This window comes from Vigna radiata, unplaced genomic scaffold (genome assembly GCF_000741045.1).
Source record: "Vigna radiata var. radiata cultivar VC1973A unplaced genomic scaffold, Vradiata_ver6 scaffold_146, whole genome shotgun sequence".
NCBI classification, from domain to species: domain Eukaryota; kingdom Viridiplantae; phylum Streptophyta; class Magnoliopsida; order Fabales; family Fabaceae; genus Vigna; species Vigna radiata.
The window spans coordinates 573502-597715 of record NW_014542469.1 but is presented as its reverse complement, the minus strand read 5'-3'; the positions used below and the strand labels follow the sequence as shown (position 1 = coordinate 597715).

At 35.4% G+C, this 24214-nt stretch overlaps 2 protein-coding genes and 1 pseudogene across 2 annotated transcripts; all 3 read left to right on the top strand.

Moving 5' to 3' along the window:
* The first annotated feature begins 123 nt into the window (after positions 1-123).
* LOC111240889 lies at positions 124-1778 on the top strand (annotated as a pseudogene).
* An 8784-nt stretch (positions 1779-10562) lies between these two features.
* LOC106780113 (scarecrow-like protein 23) lies at positions 10563-13010 on the top strand. Its single transcript, XM_014668353.2, has 2 exons — positions 10563-11524; positions 11628-13010. The coding sequence occupies exons 1-2, from the start codon at positions 10664-10666 to the stop codon at positions 12729-12731; spliced, it is 1965 nt and encodes a 654-aa protein (XP_014523839.1). The 5' UTR covers positions 10563-10663; the 3' UTR covers positions 12732-13010.
* Positions 13011-21506: 8496 nt separating this feature from the next.
* LOC106780104 (major pollen allergen Ole e 1) lies at positions 21507-23129 on the top strand. Its single transcript, XM_014668346.2, has 2 exons — positions 21507-22069; positions 22425-23129. The coding sequence occupies exons 1-2, from the start codon at positions 21886-21888 to the stop codon at positions 22760-22762; spliced, it is 522 nt and encodes a 173-aa protein (XP_014523832.1). The 5' UTR covers positions 21507-21885; the 3' UTR covers positions 22763-23129.
* Positions 23130-24214: the final 1085 nt, after the last annotated feature.

Genomic DNA, 24214 nt, shown 5'->3' with positions numbered 1-24214 from the left:
AATGGACTTGATGCAAAATATTTAAAAAAAAAATGAATTATTCATTTCAAAGATCTAAAATAAGTGTTTTCGTTACAAAATAACATTTTCGAAAAAAATTTTATAATTTTATTTGTTTTGAAAATATAAAATTTCAAACTTAAATACTTTATCTAAAAAGCTCCCCAGAAAAAGTTTGATCCTTTAAAAGATTTATTATTCCAAATAAAAGTGAATTTATGCACAAGGTCTATGGGTGGATATGTGATAGTGATTCAATTCTAAAGGGCTCTTGCACGGGCTTTTGTATGGTAGCCCATACTCCTACCAATTATGTTAGGTAGTTGCTTTTTGCATCCTATATTTCTTTCCTACACTCCCATAAATGTGAAATTTTCCACTTTTCTCTTCTATACAATGATGACGAAGGCTGTTGTAGCACAATTACTTTGAAAATTGTGGTTTGTGGTTGTTGCTATTTACAAAGGAGGTGTTAAGACGGATTTTTATAAGCTATTTAGCTTAAGCGAAGATTATTATAATTTGAAGAAGGTGGGGTAGTCGTGAGTTTTATAGCTTTTGTTTTTTTGTTTTGAACACCTTTGGGTTTATAATTTTAAGTTGTATGGAGATGGGTGTATTTCTTTTTGGAATGTTGCTCCCTCTACCACCACCTCTTCATTTCTGTTTTGCCCCTTCCTCCATCTTTCTATTCCTGTCTATTCTTCAGTACATGTTTTTTAATTTTAATGTTCAAGATGTTGGCATCTTGAATCAAGTGCTTAACATACTCTTCATTTCATGAACCTTATGGAAATAGTGGAGCCAGAGGTTGATCAAGCCAGTCAAGATCTCCAAGACATCCCCTTTTTACAGGAAACTCATATAGTTCTTTTGATGGTCATAATAAAAACATGGGTGCGTTTGGGAATGATGGCTGGGATCATAGAAGAGAATTTGGTATCCAGCCTGGTCATCAGTTTGATTACAATGCTTCCCCACAGACTTTGGAAGAATTAGAGTTGGAGTATAGGAACGAGGCAACAGAGCTAATGAAAATTTGTGACAGAGAAGAAGATGAAAAAATTTCAAGCATCTGGAGGCTATTAGAGATTTGAGGGAGCAGTACGTGAGCAAAGTTGGCTTGGTAAGGGCTACACATGCAAAACAGTGGGAAGATTTCCTTCAGCATGATGCACAGAGGCTTCAACAGCAGGCAGTTCAACAAATGTCTTCTGGTTATCGAGGTTTTAAACAGCAGGGCTTTCCTAAATATGATGGGTCCTCTGTCAATTCTCCTCCCTATGCTGGGACGAATTTACCATTAGATTGAAGGATATGGAGACAAACGGATATGGTGAGAGTAGGAGTGTGAAGAAACAAACGGATATGAAAAAGAGGAGATAAGAAGAAACGGATTGAGAGTTGGGGTGGAAATCTGGAAAGAGATAAAGTTAGTGAAACTTTGAAAAAGATGGGAAAGTTGGAGGTGAGACTGTTTAGATAAAAATGGATAAGAATTTAGGGTTTCAAAATAAGTAAATAAATAAAATTAAAAATATAAAAGGTTACTTTTGTAATTAACTTTTTTTTTGAGAGAGTTGGGGAGGTAGAGGGAGATGGGATGGTGGTAAAGGAACAAACCCTTGTTTTTGAAGATAGATTTGGAAGACCGGATTTGAGAGAAAAAAAAGATAAGAAAGTGAGATTATTTGAATTAGAGAAAAGATGATAAAAGAATGAAGGGATTTAAGATGAATAGTTATGAAAGTTAGTGAATAATGGAATAAATTTAATAGATTAAAAAATGTTTTAAATTGATAAAAATAAAACATTATTATTACCTTTTATTATAAAAGTAGTTTAAAATAAAATGTAATCAATGTAAAAAATTTTAGAATGAAATGTGAGATGTTAGAATGAAATGTTACTCCACCAAAATAATCTAAAAATTTAAATGACAAATTTACAATTAATTTGGAAATACTTAAACCTAATTTAATAAAATATCATTATATATTATATTTATATTTATTTTATAAAATATTATTTTATTATAAATGACATGTTCATAAAAAGGCTAGTATATTATAACTAGTTAACAATTTATTTTCATTATAATTCTATTTTGATACAATTGGGATACCAGATAATATGATTTGTCTATTTGTCTAAGAAATAGTATGATTGTTTCTGAATTTGAATCTTCAAGATGTACAAATAAAAATAAATTAGAGTAGAACACTAAATTAAGATAGAGATAAGAATGCAACAATCTAACAAATTGATAAATTAATAAAGATTCTTCAAAAAGATTTTCATTTTTGATAAGAATCAGAATTGAAGAAACTACAATCTAACATATTAATAAGTTAAGGAAGATTTACTAGAAAGAATTCAATATTTGATAAGAACTTCAATTTTAATCCAACAACTAAAGAATCCTCTTTTAATGAAAAATTAATTTTCATATAATAACCATCCAAGGTGTTTAGAAATGTATTTGATATTCCTATATATAGACACAAATATTTAAGTAACCTAAGAAACCCTAAAAGAAAGCTCAAAGATATTGGGTCCAAAATAACTTGAAAATTAAAACTAGAAATGAATTGTTTGTCCAACTAACTTACAAAATCAAAATAAATTGCAGACACTCTAAATGCTTAAAATTTATTCTATAATTGTGTTATAATCCATGATCTTTATGTCCTTAGAATTGCAAAGGCTTCTTCTAAAGTTCTTCTTGTACTGAATAAGGAGATAGTCCTCTATCATACCCTTCTTCAAAAGAATTTGTCCTCAAATTCATACCTCTTGAAGTTTCATTCTCCTTTGTATTGGATCAGGAGATAGTACTCTATCATGCCTTCCTTGTTGAAGGGAATTTGTCCTCCAATTCATACCATTTGAAGATTAGTTCTCCTTTGTATTGTATCAAGAGATAATCTTCTATCATACCTTCCTTTTTGAAGAGATTTTGTCCTCAAATTCATACTACTTAAAGATTCTTTGTCCTTTGTATTGAATTAGAAGATGGTCCTCTATCATAATTATTCAACTTTTTTTTTTTTAAATATAGGGTTTTCATAAATGATAATGTTATAAAATATTTAAGATAAATCTGATATTATATTTTTTTACTATTAGAAACCACACTTACATTTATTAACTTACATATAACCATCAACTTACATAGAACCATACATTTTCATCCATCAAATTTTCATTCATGAGATTTCATTCATCCACAAGCTAAAACCAACAACAGAAAACGATGCACACCAGCAACATGGTCAAATATGTAAATTGTCATGTAAGTACATGACTTTTACTGCAATTCTCTTCACTTGGGAAATGTACCACTTTGAATGCAATCCCTCATTCCGCAAGTGATTTGGAAAAGCTCCCAAGTGTTCTTCCATCATTTGCAAACCTTCATTTTTTTTGTTGTTTCACTTAAAATTGGTAGATGGTGAGTGTCTTGGATCCAAAGTTCCAAGCTTCACCTAGGAGACTTCAACCTTTTTCATTTCTTGCAAAGCGTCTAGGTAACCTTAGAAGTCCGCCTTTAGAGTCTAGCTTTTATCTTTGTGTTTGTTTGTTGTCTTTAGACTTTTTAGTGCATTTAAAAGTGATTTTGATTTAAGGATTCTTAGTAAGTAGCTAGAAGCATATTTGGCAAGGCAAAATTTGGTACTTAAGCAACCTTTTTTAGGTTCACAACTTGGAATATTGCTTTCAAGTGAAATCCTTTAGTCCTTACTTCAAGAAAACTCTTAAGTTCATTAAAATGTCAAGAAGACATTCCCCTAGGATTAGTGATAATGATACCCAAAAAGAGCAAATAACCCTTCAAACCCTAGTCAACCAACTCAATGAGATTGAAAGAAAAATGAGTCAAGAGAAAGTCAATAAAGAGCTCCAAAATGCCATGATCCAAGATGAGTTGATGTTGATGAGAGAAGAACACAACCAAAGTAGAGAGAGATATAGGGGAAGTCAAAGTGAGAACTCTCAATTTGGAGGAATCCCCTTAAATGTGGGAGAGTATTACCACCATCACTCTTCTTCAAGAAGACATAGGAGGGATATTCAAAATCCACCTCCACCTCCTAAGGAAGTTAATGTTGGGTTGCCTCATTTCCATGTGTATAAAGGTAGAACAACAAAACTTGAGAAAATCCTCTTCCAAAAGAGTTCAAGTTCACCCTACTTTTGAAAAGGAAAATTTTAAAGAAAATGAGCCTTTTAAACCTCTAGCCAAGATAAATGAAAATCCCAAACAAGAGTTCTCTTCACACATTCGTACTAGTGAGATCAAATGTTTTAAGTGTCTGGGAAGAAGACATATAACTGCCCAATGTCCCACCAAAAGAACCATGATCTTAAGGGGCATTGATAGTTATAGTAGTGAATCCTCTACTAGTGAGAATGAGAGTGATAAAGAAATCTTGTTGTAGTACTCGGTTGGTTGAAAAATTAAATCTTGTTGTGCAACCCTATCCCAATCCCTATAAAATACATTGGATCAATAAAGATGGGAATATCACAGTCAAGGATCAAGTCACAGTAACAATTTCCATTGGCAACTTTAAAAANAAAGTTTTATGTGATGTAGTTCCAATGGAAACTTGTCATGTGTTATTGGGAAGGCCATGACTATTTGATCATAAAACAATTCATAATGGTCTTACCAATACAATAATTGTGCATTATCATGATAAAAAATTTGTACGCCATCCTCTTTCATCAACACAAGTGGCGGAGGATCAAGAACAAATGCGCCTTAAAAGGAGAGGGATGAAAAAGAAAAAGAAAGAAAGTTGAAAGAAAAAGAGCAAATAAGAATAGAAATAGAGAGAAGAAAAAGAGAACAAGAGAAAAGAGAAGAAGAAGAGAAAATAAAAAGAAGAGAGCAAGAGGAAAGAGAAGAACAAAGAAGAGGAGAAGAAGAGAGAATAAAAGAAAAAGAAAAGAGAGAAAAGGAAGAAAATGAAAGAAAAGAACTGGAAGAAAGGGAGAAAGAAAAACTCAAGGCAATATCTCCTCCAACCATAATAGAATCAAGACTTTTAAGGAGAGGTTTTCCATCCTTTAACACTAGTGCAACAAACAGATACGACACCGGTTGTTTTTGCCAATATGTTTTGGTTTTTGAACCGAGGTATATTCCAATGAGGTAAAAAAGTGGGAATTTTCGGTCTCGGTTTAAACTGAGGTAACACGTCAAAGGATTGTGCTTCGGTTCAGGCTAGAACCGATTTCAAAGCCTTTTTTTTTAATCTGCCAAAACGGAGCTGTCATCGCCGGCTAGCTTGACACCCATGGTCACCACCGTTAGCGCCTTCCTCGCCACCACTTGCGCGACCAAAGAACAACCCAAAATCAAATAACGAACAGGAAACCCCAAATTAAGAGACGAAACCCATATCCCAACCATCAATCTTAACCAAAATTACAAGATTAAAACACCATAACAGGAAAGACCCCAATTTCAATTTCAATGAAAAAATTTCAATGAAACCCTACATCTCAAATCGCAGAAGAAATCAGATACTCAGCCCAAAATTGAAACCCCCAACAAAAACCCCTAAAATTGAAACCCTCAACAAAAACCCCCAAAATTGAAGAACAACCTAAACCCTAAATCGCAGAATCAGCACCACCAAAATCAGATACTCAGCCCTTCAACCTCGTCGTCGTCGCCAGAGGTCACTCGCGACACATCATCGTCTTCTCTCGCCATCGCGACGCCGGTTGTACTAAGACGCTGGAAAAGAAAACCCTCCCTGCGATCCCACCACCATGAGAACGCCCACTAAGACGCTGGAAAAGAAAACCCTCCCTACGTTGAACCAGAACGAAAGAAAAAGAGTGAAAAGGGGAAGAAGAGAGTGACACTACCTCTACCTCTTCTTGCATCGCGAGCCAGAAAAAGAAAGAGAAAAGGGGAAGGGCTACCAGTGCAACGAAGGACCTTGAAAGTCCACTGTGAACCGCCATCGAACTTCGAGAACTCGCTTGAGTCGCGCTTCTGCAGTGCCGTGTGACGCACTCGCATGGTCGTCGTTCAACCTCCATAGCCGTCGTTCAACCTCCGTTCAACCCCCATGACCGCCGCTCACCACAAACCTCACTTCACTCCCAACGGCCACCACTTGCTCTTCCCTCCAGAGGCGACGCACTCGTAGGCGACGACGAGGTGGCGGTGACTCCCGGCGGTAGTGTTTTACCGAACAAAGAGGAATCTGCTTGGAGGGGGAGATTTTGGAGCCGCCTAGTTGCTCACGAGAAAGAGAAACTGGGGAAGGGGGCGACCAAGGAAAGATAAAGCACCTTTACGCGTCTGGAGGAAAGATAAACCACCTTTAGTACCTCAGTTAACCAATAAACGGGGCAATAAATCACTGTATGCATCGGTTCTCCAATAACTGATGTCGTATGGTACCTGACACATCACCTATGGCCTCGGTTCCCTAGCTGACCGAGTCAGTAGACCATAATTCAAATTTTAGGCACCGGTTAACTGTGAACCGAGTCATAAAAGTTCACTTTATTTACAATTCTGCCACCGTATTTTAATATGTTCCGGTTATGCTAAAAACGAGGTCTATTGTGTGATTTTAAATCCAGTTTTTTTACTAGTGTAACTTTCCTCCATCTATCTTTGACTTTTCAAATTTTACTTTTGTCTTTCAAAGCAATTGCCATTTCATATTTTCAAGATTTACAACTTTTAACACATGGCAATCAAAAACTTGAGTTATGGTTACCTCTTTGGTTACCACTAACTCAAGATAAAAATAATTTTTTGAAAGAAGTAAGGCTTCATAAAATTGTGCAACTTGAACAATTCAACTTTAGGAAGCCTTCTTCTAAACATCCTTTTTCATACATCTTGGGTCAAATAAAACTAATTAGATATATGTTTAATGTCTATTGTAGATGGATATTTGACCGAGGAGGCACTCTTGTGAAGACAACAAAAATAAGTCCTCATAATAAAGACGACTCACCAAATTTGAGGACAAATCCATTCCAAGGGGGAGGGGATGATGACTTGGGCCCAAGCCCATCATTTTGAACAAAGTTTCATTACTTGAAGAAATAACAAAGAAGGTCCAACAAGATCCATGAAGAAGGATAGAAAAGTCAAGTAAATAAAGGGTAAAATGGTCAAGCTGCCTTCTCCCATATGCTGGATAGCTGCATAGCATAACATAGCTTAGCTTTCACCTTTTTCACGTGTATTTGGTGCTAATTAACATTTCAGCACATTGTACACACATACTTCTCCACGTGGCTGCAGATCCACATTTCATGGAAACAAATCTGCATGTCTAAATTCACTTGGGCAAAGGGGAATGCTTCTATAAATTCCACTTTGCCCCCTATGTACGCACTTTTGAACTTGAGAGAAATGATATGTTGATGTATTCTTCCAGCCTTTTCTCCATCGAAAGTCACAACATGGTGCTTCGCCTAATTCCCTTCTAGCTTCCTTCCAATATATAGATGAAGGTCGACTGAGCTAGAGCCGTATTCCAAACTACACCTCATCGAGATTTTTACTTCACTTAACCTTTGCTACCATGACTTCCTCTAAGTTTCTGATTTTCGCTCTGCACATTCTTTTTCCGAGCTCACGAATCTGTGATTAGCACCAAGGATAGAGCTATCAATATATGTATAACATTTTATCTTTGTTTCACTTAATTCATAGTCATGACATTTACCAATATATCTAAAACAATGTTATAGGCATTAATGATTTACATTTGAATCCTTAACTATTTTTGCACTTGATATTTTGGTAATCATTCTCATCTCATGAATCCTCAAAAACACAACTGACATGGTCATAATCAAAGTAATAATGATTCACGACTGCATTTTAGTAAGTAATAGTTATTGCTTCTTCATGTGGATTTTGATATTTAGGATTCATGTGATGAGGATGATAACGATAATAACATGAAGTTGAGAAAATGGTTGAGGAGGTATTGTTCACCATTATGCCTATAACATATATGTTGGACTTAAAAAATGTTATATGTCAAAATCTATCTTTACATACATACATATATACATACATACATACATATATACATACATACATACATACATACATACATACATACATACATATATATATATATATATATATATATATATATATATATATATATATATATATATATATATATATACACACACACACACACATACATACATACATACATACATATATATATATATATATATATATATATATATATATATATATATATATACACACACACACACACACACACATACATACATATATACATACAACAAGTAGACTTATCCTCCTCTCTCATGCTCATCAGTCACATACTCAGCTACATCCCAACACTTACTCATGCTTTAATCTCAACCTCAAGTCAAAATAACACTAAGCATAACGATTAATCTCACACTTTGATTATCATCATATTTCACAGCTCCTCAAGCTTGGTCCAAGCTCATTCTTCATCAAAACGCACTATCTTTAGTAAAAACACTTTGAATAATCAATTATCACAAGTGATAATCGATTATTCCGAAACACACGCATGTACACAAAATACGTTGTGATAATCGATTATCACTAATGATAATCAATTATATCAATGTTTCTACTCAGCAAATCACCAAAATGCATCACGCATGAAGGGATAATCGATTATCATCCCAGATAATCAATTATTCCCGAAACTCAACTCACAACCAATGTACAAATAATCGATTATAACTAATGATAATCGATTATTGCGAATCGAAACACATCCTAGACAAAATTCAAGTGTTCAAACATACATGCAACAACCTTAAATCACGAGGGAAACTCTCCTAGAATCTCATGCATGCATTCAAGCATCACATACCCTTATGAACATACCTTAATACATACATTACATCATTTGAATCATCCAAAACCCATCATTATGCAGCAACAAACCAAATATTCTACATATGATTATCATATCATCTATATATAACATATATTTGTATTGTAAAATCCCCAATCATCATAACTTTATCCCTTCCTTAGTATCAAATCTTATTATGGAATAACCCATCAAAATCATACATACATTCATAGGAAAAACCCAAAAAACCACGACATAACCCTATCACCATGCAAAACATATTCTCATACATCCATATGCATCAAATCAACATAGTCCTTTCAAGATAACCAAAAGAAAACCCTATTCATCATACTAACATATCAAGTTCACGTCCATCAAAAGATAACCTCTTCAACATTAGACAATAATCAATATTGAACAAAAAAAAAATAGTGATTTAAAACAACAATAATAATAAGGTTTAATAGCCAATTTTGTCTCCAGTTTTGTTGACAAATCTCAATTTAGTCCCTTGTTTTAAAAGTGTTTGAAATGGGTTCTCACTTTCAAAATTTTGAATCAAATTAGTCCCTTCCGTTAAGAAGAAACAAACGATGTTAAGGGTTTGATGATTTGGCAGAAGAGATATTATTTTATAGATATATTTATGCTGATGTGTAACGAATGGGTGCTGAGATGAAATTTAGAGGTGCACTTGATATTTTCTAAGTGAGACCCAAGCCCTCTAGGGTTTCTTTTTCTTTTCTTATTCAAACACTTTTAAAACGAGGAACTAAATTGATATTTGTCAACCAAACTGGAAACAAAATTGTCTATTAAACCGAATAATAATTTAGATTAAAAAACACTCCTATCAACATCAATACAAATAAATCCTAATTGACATCAACATAAAAGTAGGAATGTTAAATTTGTTTCAGTTTAAATCTTGTTTGAATGTTTTCAAATCAAAACCGGCTTAAAGAGAGAATATAAAAAAAGATACGGTAACTTAAAACTACAAAGAGTTTGAGATAAAATTTTAAATTTCTAATCTAAAATACATATACTATTCTAAAATATTTCAAATTAAAGTAATCAAAGTATATAATCCTATGAAGATAGCATTTAACTGCTTAGTCTTTTATTAATGTACAACACGCATTGCTTTTGTTGAAAACTGTGTTGAAAAGTCGGTTTGAGATAACTTATATGAAAGACAGTGTAGATAATAAAGTTACTACGTAAAACAAATAAGATTATAATATTTAAATTATAAAATAGTTTTTAACTATTTGAATAAAATAATGAACAGTATGAAGATATTACTTATTACTGCTATGCTATAGTTTTATTTAATTGTAAAGGTAACCTTGTTGTTTATGATAGGTCTTTGTTTTTATGTTTTTATAAGATTACAAAACGATGCTTCCAATGATTGTGCAGGAGAGTATAAAAGGAACCTTGTAGATATATGGGCCGGCCCAAAGAAAGTGGGGTCCTCCGAAGAATTTGTCTTCTATTGTAATCACAAGTATTCCAAAGCCTTTTGGTAAACATTTAAAAAGGTTGGCAAAAATGACAAAAATTAGGCCTCTGAAAATCCTCCAATCACAAATTATTGCTATTCGGTGTTGTCTTTTCTACCCTTATTTCTCTCAATAAGAAGGAAGAAATTTTAGACTTCGCTCTTTCCATAAACCATCCATTCTCTATACCATTTAGACACACAAAAAGAATACCAAATATAATTATAGTTTTGCCTTTTGTTGTATACTGAAAGAATTGGGAGGGAGGTGAAGAAAATGATCAATTCACTTTGTGGAACCCTCAAGAGTGAGAACAACTCTAGAACCAAACTCCAACCCACATCTTCAAATGACTCAAAGAAAAATGCAACTCAATCATCTGGTGATCTTGACCAAACTGGCCTAACCCCACCAAGCTTAAACCTTCCTGCACTCAAATTTGACTTAGATGGAGATGTGGAAGTTCAGTCACCAGATAATTCACTTTGGGAATCCTTTTTCGCTGACCAACTAGATGCTGATTTCATGATCTCTTCCCCAGTCAGGAACCTTCCCTCTCCGCAACTCTCTTCTTACAATTGCAGCTATAACTATGCTCATGGAATGCAAACTCAGAGTCTCTCAGGGTGTTCCCCACCAAAGTTTTCATCTTCCTTCAACAGCAGCCACAAAGGGAAAGGACTTAGCCCTCTCCACAGGGTCTTCAACTCACCAAACAATCAGTACATGCAGCATGTTGAAAACCTTTCCCTTCCAGCCATAGAAGAGTTCTTGGAGGACTATCAAGGCTATTCATCAACCAAGGTGTCTTCTGACATTGCAACTTCATCTGAATGCTTTGACTTGTCTACTCAAATCCCTTCGTCCCTATTGGATACCTTAACACTGCCCGATTCCTCAAGGTACCATGGTTCAGTCGATGAAGAATCCTCAGTGCACGGTTCTGGCTCTTCTCAACTTTACCAAGAGAATGACATCTATCATCAGATGGGGTCCATGGCTAGTGCATCCCTCTCACAGGCTCTACAACAAGAACGCTACCAAGAGAAATGGCAAAAACAGCAAGCACTGCATCAACAACAACAACGCCAGCAGCAAGACAATCTCATGGTGCCTATTCCAATCGGAATCGAGCAGGTAACAAAATCTTCTCTCATCCCACACTTCATCAAAACTGATCATGTCTTGGAAAAGAAGTGGATTGTGACGCTCTTCTTCTCTTGTGACATGAACGTTACAGGAGCAAGACAGCGGCCTTCAACTGGTGCACCTGCTTCTGGCCTGCGCAGAGGCTGTGGCGAAAGAGGAATACATGTTAGCAAGAAGGTACCTCCACCACCTCAACCGAGTCGTCACTCCCTTAGGCGACTCCATGCAGCGCGTGGCGGCATGCTTCACCGATTCGCTCAGCGCCAGGCTCAATGCTACTCTCAGCCCAAAACCCTCCAAATCCCTCAGCCCTTCCAACTCCATGGAAGTCCTCAAAATCTATCAGATCGTGTACCAGGCCTGCCCTTACGTCAAGTTCGCCCATTTCACCGCCAACCAGGCCATCTTCGAAGCCTTCGAGACCGAAGAGCGTGTTCACGTCATCGACCTCGACATCCTCCAGGGCTACCAATGGCCCGCCTTTATGCAGGCCCTCGCCGCCCGCCCCACCACCGCTCCCTTCCTCCGCATTACCGGAGTTGGCCCCTCTATCGACGCCGTCCGCGAAACCGGCCGCTGCCTTACCGAGCTCGCCCACTCCCTGCGCATCCCCTTTGAATTCCACGCCGTCGGAGAACAGCTCGAGGATCTCAAACCCCACATGCTGCACCGCCGTGTCGGGGAGGCTCTCGCTGTTAATGCAGTCAACCGCCTCCACCGCGTCCCCGGGAATCATCTGGGGAACCTTCTCACCATGATACGCGACCAGGCACCGAACATAGTGACCCTGGTGGAGCAAGAGGCGAGCCACAACGGACCCTACTTTCTGGGCCGGTTTCTCGAGGCGTTGCACTACTACTCCGCGATCTTTGACTCACTGGACGCAACGTTTCCGGCGGATTCGGCGCAGCGGGCGAAGGTGGAGCAGTACATATTCGCGCCGGAGATACGGAACATCGTATCGTGCGAGGGCCCGGAGAGGTTTGAGCGGCACGAGAGGCTGGAGAAGTGGCGGAAGATAATGGAGGGAAAGGGGTTTAAGAGCGTGGCACTGAGTCCAAACGCGGTGACTCAGTCGAAGATTTTGCTCGGGTTGTACTCGTGCGAGGGGTATAGATTGACGGAGGATAAGGGCTGCTTACTGCTTGGGTGGCAGGATAGGGCCATCGTTGCGGCGTCTGCATGGCGGTGTTGATCGATGCTATGCTACCAACTTTTCCATTCAATGTCTTTTTGTTTTGATTACATGCCATCGCTGATTGATGCTAATTGTTACATGCTTACTTTGTCATTGTTTTTATCATAAAGGTCAAGATATCATATAAACACAAAGCAATATACTTCCTTTTAACACATTCATTTTAACATGCTGAAATTTAGATGAATCTTACTAAATATTACTCTGATATTTAATAGATTTTGTTTGTTCCATCGGGTGAGATTCACCTATATTTCAGCTAATGGAAAAATGTGTTAAAAGACCATACTTGCCTTAAGAGGCACTTTTACTTGTTATTATTGAGTCTGTGCAATCTGATGTTGAAGGTAAATCTGAATCATCAAATCTAGTTATTAGATGATTCAATGTGAGGACAAGGGTATAAATATGATTCAATGTGAGGACAAGCAATAAGTGTATTAGTAGCATATTCTAACCCATGTAATCACAACAGGTCCAATACAACAAACTTCATGGATGCCAAGCCAGAATAACTTCTTGATCAAACCAGGTACACCTTCAATGTGCAGATGATGATCAATCAATAAGCGCACAATCAGCCTCCCTTGGAATCTCTCTCAAGAACGATCACCACGGTCTTCTTGGAGAATTCTTGGAACTCTTAATCACGGAGAAATCTATCTGAAACAAAATATGAAAATATCAAATCATCAAAAGTCTTAGAACAACTTCATGTTCTATCAATTTATAGAATTCTGTTTTTCGGAGTTTCTCATAGTCGAATATGCTACTAATACAGTCGACTAGGTTTGATAGTTATAACGATTTGTCAACCAAGTAGCATCCAGTCAACCAAAAATAAATTCTCATTTAATATAGTTGACCAACTATTCAATGCTCAACTAACTTTTGAAAATATAGTCGTTATTAAGAGCATAACAAAATTTCAAATCAAACAACAGATACAGTCGAATGTCTGGCGCACATAGTCGACTTCGACATGTAAGAACATTTTGAAATTCTTTTCTTCTCAAAATCTCACAAAGCAATGATTCTCAAAATCTGTACGAAGACTTTAGTACAGTTGATTCAATTAATATTGGAATCGACTGTACTGCAGCTTTGTCACACAGTTATAAGTTCACAAAAGTGCTTGTGGTTTTCATCCTTCAAAGTATGTGCAATGCATCCAGAAATAATGTAACAAGTAAAAGTATAATAAGTATGCATTCACACAGCCACTTATCACATACACATGTTCAACAAGTATATCAATCAATAAGCATAAGAACATGTAACACAACAACAACACATGTGTGTTATTAAGCAATGTGTTGTCATCATCAAAAACCAGGTTGATATAGATATTGTATTGTCAACAATCTCAACATTAACTTCAAGCATAATGTGTAATAGTTCAAGTCTTAGTGATGAATGAACATTTATGTCCTCATTTAGCCTTTAATATTGGATTCTTAATTGATTTTTTTTTTTACTTTAATAGAATATTTTAATTAAGATTTTTTATGATTAGGTTTATTTAGCATGAAATACAAAAACATGTTAAAAAATAACTTTTTAGTTGCATAAATATTCTATGGATATTTTGAGGTGTATTAGTGCAACTGCATCTAAGTTGAGCTTATTGAAGTGTGGAAATAAATTGGTTAAAGTTTCATGACACTTTGAAAATAATTCCAAGAATAACAAATAATCAAAATCACATTAAGTAAATTCAAGCATAACACGAAAAAGTAAAGAAATTTGGCTAAGCCAAGAAGAGGGAACAAACAACAAAAATTAAACTTTGCAGTGTTCTTTATTTTTTCTATAAAAAGGATTTTGATAATTGATAAATGTTTATGATAAAAGATAATTTGGGGAAAATATATCTTAATATATTTTATTTGACATTGTTAAATAATTACCTTATTTAACTATATCAGTAAAAATGTCAAAAGATAATATTTGTTAAATCTTTAATCTAGAAAAGATATTCTCAAATATTTTTAGATGTCCACAACAATTAAATATATCTTGAAGATATTGGATTATTTAGAAGATAATTAGAGGAAATTACATTATTAGAAAGGAGATTATAATAACATAAAATCCTAGTTTATTTCAAAGAGATTGAGGGAAACACATTAGGGGAGCTTAGAGGAACCCTTTGGAGGCTCACATTTTGTTCTTTCTCTCTTCTCTCATGTTTTACATCCTCTCTTCTTCTATTTTCATGTAATTTCAATATTCCATGAAGTGCTAAGATGAATTATCATTCATCTCTAAAAAGATATACTCAATGTAGAGAAGGAAGAAGGACACTTAGTTCAAAGTTAGACGCCCTGGATCAACTTCCAGAAATGATCAGCAAAAAGAAAGTCCTCTCGTATGCTATGAATGTAAGAAACCAGGTCACTTCAAATCTAAGTGTCCTTACTTTGAGAAGACAAAGAGAAAACCTTAATTTTCCAAACATGGAAAGAAAAAAGCGCTCATGAGTACCTAGGAGGATCTAGATTTCTTAGAATTTGATGAAGATGAGAAAGCCAATCTCTATCTCATGACAAATAATGACAAATGCTCGTCAGATGACTTTGATGATAAGGTGGATTTTACTGACCTACACTTTGTTATTGAAGCTTATCATGAGTTATTGTCAAATTCTTCCAAATTGTCCAAAGCTTTTCAACTCCCAAGAAAACAAAATAATTTTTTTTAAAAAAAAATAGTTTTAAAAAGTAAACTAACATCGTCTGATGATGGTGTTAAGAATTCACAAAAAAGAAATTAATAACCTGGAAGGGTAGCTAAATGTTTTGAAACGAGAAACTCATTGCTCATATGGTATGCATATAGTATTGGCTCAATAATTCAAAGGCATTCAAAATTCAACTCCTAGACACGTGCAAAGGACAAGACAAAAGGACAAGCCAAAAAAAAATTACACTACTGCCATAGTTAAAAATTTCATATGATGGCAAACATCATGCACCCAAGCTCTCTATGGGTTAGTCGTAGCTCATATGGTGTGCAGATGATGGACATCTAGTCAGATTATGCAAATTACTCAAAACACAGTTTCAACCTAGAATTTTCGACAAATAAGCAACTACACATGACTAAAGACAAGACAAAATATGATGCTTCAATTAAAGTGATCCAAACGCGAAATGGACCGATTAAAAAATGATAAAGAACACTAAAAATAAAGTTGTCACACAAGAATTAACTCAAACAGAACCTACTAGAATCAATAAAATACAATGGAACAATACATAACAGAGGCAACAAATAAAGAAGGAAAATAAGACAACTTGAAATGAATGGAAACTGAACTTAGCTCATGATTTGGTCAATAAACCTGGCTCGGATTACCACATGATGACCTAGCAAAGCATCAGGTTGGGTCATAGAACTCGAGCTAAGTAGATGCGAAAGTAGATGTAATGGAATATATGGAGGTTTAAGTTGAAAGTGTGGTGTGAAGTGCTTAGGGAAGATGACTCTAGCTTAGAAGGCCCTCCATCATTGGAAGGAAGCTAGAGTGATATAAGGGAGAAGCAAAGTAGAGGTGACTCTTGGCTAGAGTGGATGATGAATAATTATTTTGTACTATTCACTTAGCTTTCCGCACCGAATTTAATTAGTCATTTGTGATTAATTGTCCATTATTTTCTCAATTTTCCTAATTGGGATTAATTTGATCAATAATTCATATTTTTAATTAATTTGGATTATCTAAATCTAATTAATCTCATTATTAATTGCAGGACAATTTTGGAATTATAATTAGGACTTCAAGAGGGTTGCCACATCATTTAATATCGTTTTGTAATTTTAATTATTTTAGTTTTGGACAAATTTTTACCTTTGGGTTGAATTTTAGGTCAGATTTTGTAAGAAGTCCATATGAAGGACATTTTCGTCTTTTGGGATATTAAAACCCCAAAATCAGATTTTAGAACTTTCTTTCCCTTCTCGTTCACGTTTTCTCTTAGGTTTGGCGCGTTTTTCAGCACCCCCTTCCCTTGGGGGTTTTAGGTTTGTTTTCATTTTCTCATTTTCTTATACTGAATCATCTTTATTTTAATTTGAATTTCGTTTTGTGCTTTTAATCCCGTTTCAATTTTGTTTCTGCCCTTTCAATTTCATTTCGTTTTGCCATTTCAATTCCCAATTTTGATTTCTGCATTGAATTGTGTTTTCTGGTTTGAGTTCGTTTTAAATTGTTGTTCATGTTTCAATTTCCTGTTGTTCATGTTTCAATTTGCCTTTGTTCTTGTAGTTTGTTATGTTTAATTTCGTTTTAATGGAAGACTGAAACTGTTTGGGTTGGTAATTAGGGATATGACATTGCTTACTTGAAATTTTTCTGGACTGTGAATTGTAATATGTTGTCTTACCTTGCATTGTATTAAGTTGGGTATGCGCTTAATTTCCTAAGTGGTGGTTAATCTTCGCTTATTTTATTAATCTGTGTGGTGCAAAATCAATTAAATAGGTGTGTTGCATTCGCTTAGTTTGCAATTTTGAAGATCGGATTAACCTTCGCTTAGTTGGTTAATTCGTTTTGGATTAGGGGTAAGATAAGCATTTGATTTGTTGTTAATCAAGGATGGGAATCATTGTAATTGATCCAAAAGCCAATCTGTTGTGAAATCTGTGTTTAATTTGTGCTTCAACTAGTTTAAATATGCTCACAAAACAGTCCATAAACCACCCTCCACTACGTATTCGACCTATTGCCTGAACCGCATTAGTCCTTGAGAGACGACCTAAGAGTCACTTCCTAATCTATACTACATTTAATTAAACATTAAATTTGATTTAGGTACGACCTCGATCAGTAGGTTGGATGCAAAACAATAGCATATCTCTATAATAATCCAAAAGTGTTGAATACAATGTATGGTGGGTGAATTAATAGATGATTCACCCCCTTTGTTCACGAAAGAATACATAGCTGATCATTATCCATAATCTATGGATAACATGCCATGTGGCTAGGTGCAAAGCAGGTGTTGGATGCATCAGATTCCAATAAAAGATGTGTTAGTTTGGCTAGAGAGAGGACGTATGTGCTGAGTGCCCTAAAGTATGCACTCAGTGCTACCCAATTTGGGTTTTCTTGATTTTGAAGCCTTTTACCCCTTACCATATGCTGGTATGGCCTATGATGGGCTTGCTGATTGCTCTTAGAGTAGCCATTTAAAGTGAATAAACAATGCTTGGCCTTCTTGAGATGTATCTTCACAACTTTGTTGAATCCTCTTAGCCATTCCACGGGTAATGGGCCCTTGACTTACTATTGGGCTTGGGCCCAAGTCATCATCTTTGCAACCCTTTCTACACCTGTTAGGATTTCTAGTAAGCTGACCAGGCTATGCGAATTCTCTACTTGCTTCACAGACTTGTCTGAGCTAATCAACAATGAGCTGTGTCACCAAACCAAGCTAACTAGGCTACCCTCATGTTATATTGAGGTAGTCAGGCTCTACTTAAAGTTACCCAAGCTTTGCATATGCTATCCTAGACTACTTGGCCTCTCAAGTTCCTCGTTGTCTGAGCTCTCCACCGTGACTTCTTCTTCTTCTGAGCTCTCCACCGAACACTCAAACAACCCAACCAAGTTATATCCTTTGGTCTCCTTTTCTTCTAAGCCCCCTTTAAGCTCTCAATCTAGCTCTCCATGGACATTATGGGGCTCTCCATGTACAAAAATGAGCTCTCCTTTCTCATTATCAAGCTATGCAAGTGCTTACCCAACTATTCCACGTGTTTGGACGACTTCTCCATGTTTTAGGCCAACCTCTTCATGTGCTCGACCAACTTTTGAATGGGGCTGACCGACCTCTCCTCCAAGTTGTTTGTGCTCTCTACGAAGCTCTACACCAGGATATCAAATCACCTTGACTCTTTAACTGAGGTTTCTCTTCTCCTCTCAAGGTTGTTCAATTGTCTGGCCGAGCTATTCAACATACCGAGCCACTTTGCTGAGTCCCAATCTCTACTCCCTTTGTGGAGGTCATTGCACAACTCAACTGCATCGTTGAGTTCTTCTTGTCACTTGCCAAGGTCTACTCTTTTGAGCTCTCCATGGTCAATGTCAGGCTTTTTTTCAACTCGACGCTTAACATATCCGCCTATTCGACTTCAACCAACTTAGGATTTGACAGTTCGACTTAAGACAATCCAACTTTCATTTACTATGTCTCAAACACCATCTAATGCATATGCCGATTCTCGAACTCGAACAACTTAGTCTCTTTATAAAACAACTCGATCTCCTCATCAAACAACTTGACATTACTTAGGTTGGAACAAACCGGCTCGACACACCACGAAAAAAGCTCGGTTCAACCTATATTGAGCTCAACAACATGTCTTCTCTTCATCAAACAACCCAGATGTAGCTCAGTGTTCGGTCTCCACCTCGACTAGTTGACATTCAACCTCCAACTCGACATCTTGGCCTTACCTGGCCTAAACTCGCTAAAGCTTGGACTAGAGTCTCCATAGCTTGGCTTGTGCACTCCATAGCTCTACAACACGTCGTCAGGGCTCTTTGCCATCAACAAAATTCCTAACTCTTCCTCCACATCTTTAGTAAGGAGATTTTTCTCCTTGTTTGTCTCAGCCTGACAATACTTTGCAATGTGGTCGGCCTTACCACAATTGTAGCATTTACCCGATCTATACTCATTTGCATAGTGGCCATACTTGCCACACTTGAAACACTCCACTTCTAACTTAGACCAACCTCCTTGGCCACTTTCTTGGCTACAACCACGTCTGTCTCGTCCTCAAGTACCTCGTCCTTTACCTTTAGGACCTCGACTTTGAGTATTTTGAGTTCCATTCAAGTCAAACTGTGTTTGTAGTGTTTGATCGTCCACCTCCTTCTTTCTCTTATTCCTCTGTTCATGAGCTTTCAATGACTCAGTTAACTCGTCCACTTTAAGAACTGACAAGTCCTTTGATTCTTTAATGGCGTAGATAATGCCCTCAAAGTTATTTGTCAAAGATCCCAAGAGAAGATAAAACACATTTTCTATCTTTTCGAATCCTAATTGTCTACACAATTTTAGAGAAATACAACGCCGACATGTCTTTCACTCGTGTATTTTTCAACATGGTAACATGTGCCACTGTCTGATGTTCGGCCTTATCAGGTTCATCGTACTTGACCTCCACTATATCCCATACGTATTGGGATCCCAACAACACCTTCATCTATAAACACCAATTATCATAATTGGTCTTTTTCAACAATTATGGCACAGTCATACTGTTAGTAACTTTTTCCATCCCTCACTTTTTTCAAGAACCTACTGCCATTCACTATTTCACTCACTCACTCTTTCTTTTCTTTTCTCTTATACTCGGTATTCAGAGCATAAAGTTCAGAAACCAATTTGTTAAAAAAATCGCTACACATATTAAAGATATTGCACTGTAAACTTTTTTATTATTTTCATTGACAATGAAAGGCTATTAAATAGTCATGTACAAGCACAATAAACATTAAATCAAATAAAATCGAATCAAATAATAAGAACCAAAACTAAACATGATCTGATCGCTACAATGCAACAAAAAAAAACAAAAACAATGTTTAATGACTCGAGCTACTACACTAACCAATATTAACCAAAGTTTGTTACCGAACTGTTACAGTGTAAAAAAAAATAAAAATCGAAAGAATAATGTTAATATGACACACTTTTACATTCATTTGACACAAATTATAAGAATAAACCAATCATAAAATTATAAACTTTTGTATTTTTTCAAGAAATAAAAAAAAAATAAAAAATAAGAAGGATATTATCAAATAAATATAAAAGATTTAAATATATAAAAGAATATTTTTCAAATTGAAAACGCGACATACTGAACTTTAATGAAACAACACAACAATATAGCCAAATTACAAAAATAACTCCAACCACTTAAGTGTATCCAACAAAACTTTAAAGAGATTATCTTACTAGGGACATGTGTATAGGCAAATTAATCATATTCTAGGTTAACTCATTTTCAACTAAACCAACCACCCTTTTATTGTTTAATGTTTAATTAAGTAAAAACTGAAACCATCATGGAAAAGAGGAAAGCAGTGTTTTGTTTGCAATGTTGGAAAAGTGAAGGTTTGTACTGTGTAACCATTTAATTTTATCATGGGACCAGTAGTAGCAATCTCACGTATTGATGCATTCTCTGAATTGACCCTTTCTCTGTTCTGAAGTGCACATGAACAACATCAATGCTCCTACCCCTCCCCAATGTTTCACGCTTTTCATCAATGCCTTACCCTTTTATGTCATGTCAGCCATAGTCACATGCTCACAAGGTATTGCTATTGATATTACTGGACTCAATAAATGAGCGAGCCATGATTTAAATGCACTCAACACACTACAACTTGGTCTAGAATCTCCTCACTGTGTTTTAATGACGTGCATTCAAAAATGGAATGTTTTAATATGCTTATTGGTTCTCCTCTTTTTATCCAAATACATTAACTTTCGAAAAAGGAAATAAATAGAGATTTTCTCCAGAGAAAATCTGTCATCAAAATCTTATGTCTCCTTTTCCTTTATAATATGTTTTTTCTCTTTTGGGTTTTAATTAAGAACTGATATTTTATTGAACAGAAAATATCATGTGACAGAATCTAAACCACTCTGCTAAGTGCTATAACTGTTAGTACCATTTTATATATAAGAAAGTAAAGAGAAGCGTGACAACTTATAACCCTTGGTTGATACTACACAACACAACCCTTTTTTATGTGCCTTTGGAGCATTTTCCCGAGTGGTATATCTCTATTTAAACCAAACCCCATTTCTCAACATCCCCAATAGAAGCTATCTTGTTCTTCTCCAACAAAAGAATCTACCACCACTTCTCTCTCCTACTCATGAACTCCATGTCTTGCCAAACAACATTCACATGTCTTTGTTTCTTGTGAAAGAAAGATAAAATTGTTTTCAACCTTTTGCTTGGAGTTGCTTCTCCACTAACCACTGCTCCTCTTTATCCACACCACTACTACCAGCTAAATGCTAATGCTCTGAAAGAAAAACAAAGTTCTAGCTGCTGCTGCTCATCATAAAGACCACATTCGGACACTTCCCTCCATTTTCTTTTTCCAAACTTGGCCATGAATCCCATAACCCTCTTGCTCCTTTTGCCCTTCTTCACTCAGTTTTTGGAAGTTGAGCCTGCAAAATCCAAGCTTCCAGGGAAAACCAGGTTCCCCATCTCACAAATCAGTGTGATGGGCTTTGTATATTGCGATTTCTGCTCCAATAACAGCTTTTCCGGACACAGCTACTTTTTGCCAGGTGATAACTCTCAATAAACCTCTAGTAGAATGCTTTGTGGTGTTGTAAGTTGGAATGTAACTTTGGTAGAAACATGGAGCTGCATATGAACGAATGTTTCAATGTACAAAATGGTTAGTTTCTTGCAATGTGGTAAATTATGGCTTAATCTTCCCCAAAAATGCTGTTTATATAGTGTTTAGTGTCTCTATATGATGGATTCTCTCTAAAAGATGAAACATGTAGGAGGAACTCAAAAGAAAGAAACAATTGCTTTCCTTTTGTCTTGAGAAAACAATTACTCTCTCTAAAACAAAAAGAGTTCAAATGGGGGTGCATCTTACACTCTTTTTTCTTCATATTTATGTCCATGCAGGTGCTGAGGTGAAAGTAGACTGCATGTTCAAAGCACTCTCAGAGAAAACTGCTGAACAGATTTCACTTTCAGTGAACAGAACTACCAACAAGTATGGGATGTACAAGCTGGAAATTCCTTCAGTTGATGGTGTGAAATGTGCAGAAGATTCTGTAGTTGTGTCTTCATGCCAAGCAAGCTTAATAGGTAGTTCATCCTCTGCTTGCAATGTTCCTGGCTACAGAACCACTTCTAATGTGATTGCAATCAAAGCAAGAAAAGCTAACCTCTGCATATACAGTTTCAATGCTTTGACTTTCAGACCATCCAAGAGGGACATCACCCTGTGTGGTAATTAAAAGAAGAAGCTTACACAAGTAGGCCTAGAGCTTGGTCACTTGTGTATACATACAAATTTTAAGAAAATAAATGAAAAAAAAAAAAAAAACTCATATGTTCTCTTTTTGAAGCCCTTTATGGGCACAGATCTCTTGTCTCTCTCTCTCTTCATTGTTTTACTGCATTATTTCTTTGGTAATACTGAATTCATATTATGCTATGTTAGAGAAAGTATGATGGAAGTAGAGTTTGGGTGTGAGAGATAGTTCCTTTTTGATTTATGCAGGTGATTAGGTTTAGTTAAAATGTACTGGTAGATGTATATTGTACAGAGCATGCAAGTTGTTCAAGAAAGCAACACATGAATAAACAAGTTATTGTTGTGCATATTATATTTCCCATATGGATAAACACTTTGGTAAAAGAGAAGGGAGAAGGAGCATATATATCAAAATAAATGGGAGAAATCTTCAGTTCAGGATCAATTTCTAATTCTGAAAAAATGCCACAGAACTGAATCCAAAATTGCTAGTGTTAGCAATATCGTTCTCCATCACGTTGAAGATTTGGCTGAATATCATAGAGCAATTATTCTACATCGCTTTAAAGATTTGCCTCAATGTGTCATATCATAGAGCAATTGTTCTATGTCCATATATATGTATACAGGGGCCCTCAATCATGATGCAACTTGCTATTAACTCCAGAATTCCGTACAAAGAATATGGCAGGTAATTATCAAATATTGTCCCTCTGCTCCTTTTTAATCTGCTACACTATGGAAGATAATTGCCACCAAAGCGAACATGGCCTAATCAACAAAGGATAAGAAACATACTTCTAACTTTTCATTCCACTCTATTATTGAAATCGATAAAAATAACATAAATCATGGTTAAAATATATTAATAAGATTAAGTACTTAGTTATTTTTTATAGTTTTATTTTTTGTTTTTATATCTAAAACTATCTTCTTTCAATATCATTTTAGCTTTGTAGATATTATTTTGATTTATTTCTAAGTTTTACAAAAAGAAATAAAATAAATAAATAAACAATATATATATATATAATATAAAAACTAAATATGAATTTCTTAATATAAAAATTAGACATATTTTTCTTGTGAGAACAAACGATTAATTACATCAATAAAAATTATTGAACAATTTATTAATAAAACATGAGAAAGTATGATGTGTTGAGTAAGGATGATTTTGATGATGCATACACCTCTTATTAATGGTTTTTTTTTTCTCTTATTAATGGTTTTTTTTCTTTATTTTATTTTTCCAGTATCTTAGTGTGATAAATTATAAAACATGAATAAATAAGATTATCTTGAAAAATTTTATATTAAAAATACTTTTTTTTTACGAACATAATAATTAAAAGTACCAATTTGACCCATGACTTATCGGTCAATTTCAACCCGTTTGTAAATAAGTCTTTATTTTTCTTAGTCCACCAAA

Coding starts and splice junctions, on each gene's coding strand:
- LOC106780104 (XM_014668346.2), top strand. CDS start 21,886: ATGAATCCCATAACCCTCTTGCTCCTTTTGCCCTTCTTCACTCAGTTT. Junction 22,070..22,424: donor ACACAGCTACTTTTTGCCAG/GTGATAACTCTC, acceptor ATGTCCATGCAG/GTGCTGAGGTGAAAGTAGAC.
- LOC106780113 (XM_014668353.2), top strand. CDS start 10,664: ATGATCAATTCACTTTGTGGAACCCTCAAGAGTGAGAACAACTCTAGA. Junction 11,525..11,627: donor TTCCAATCGGAATCGAGCAG/GTAACAAAATCT, acceptor TGAACGTTACAG/GAGCAAGACAGCGGCCTTCA.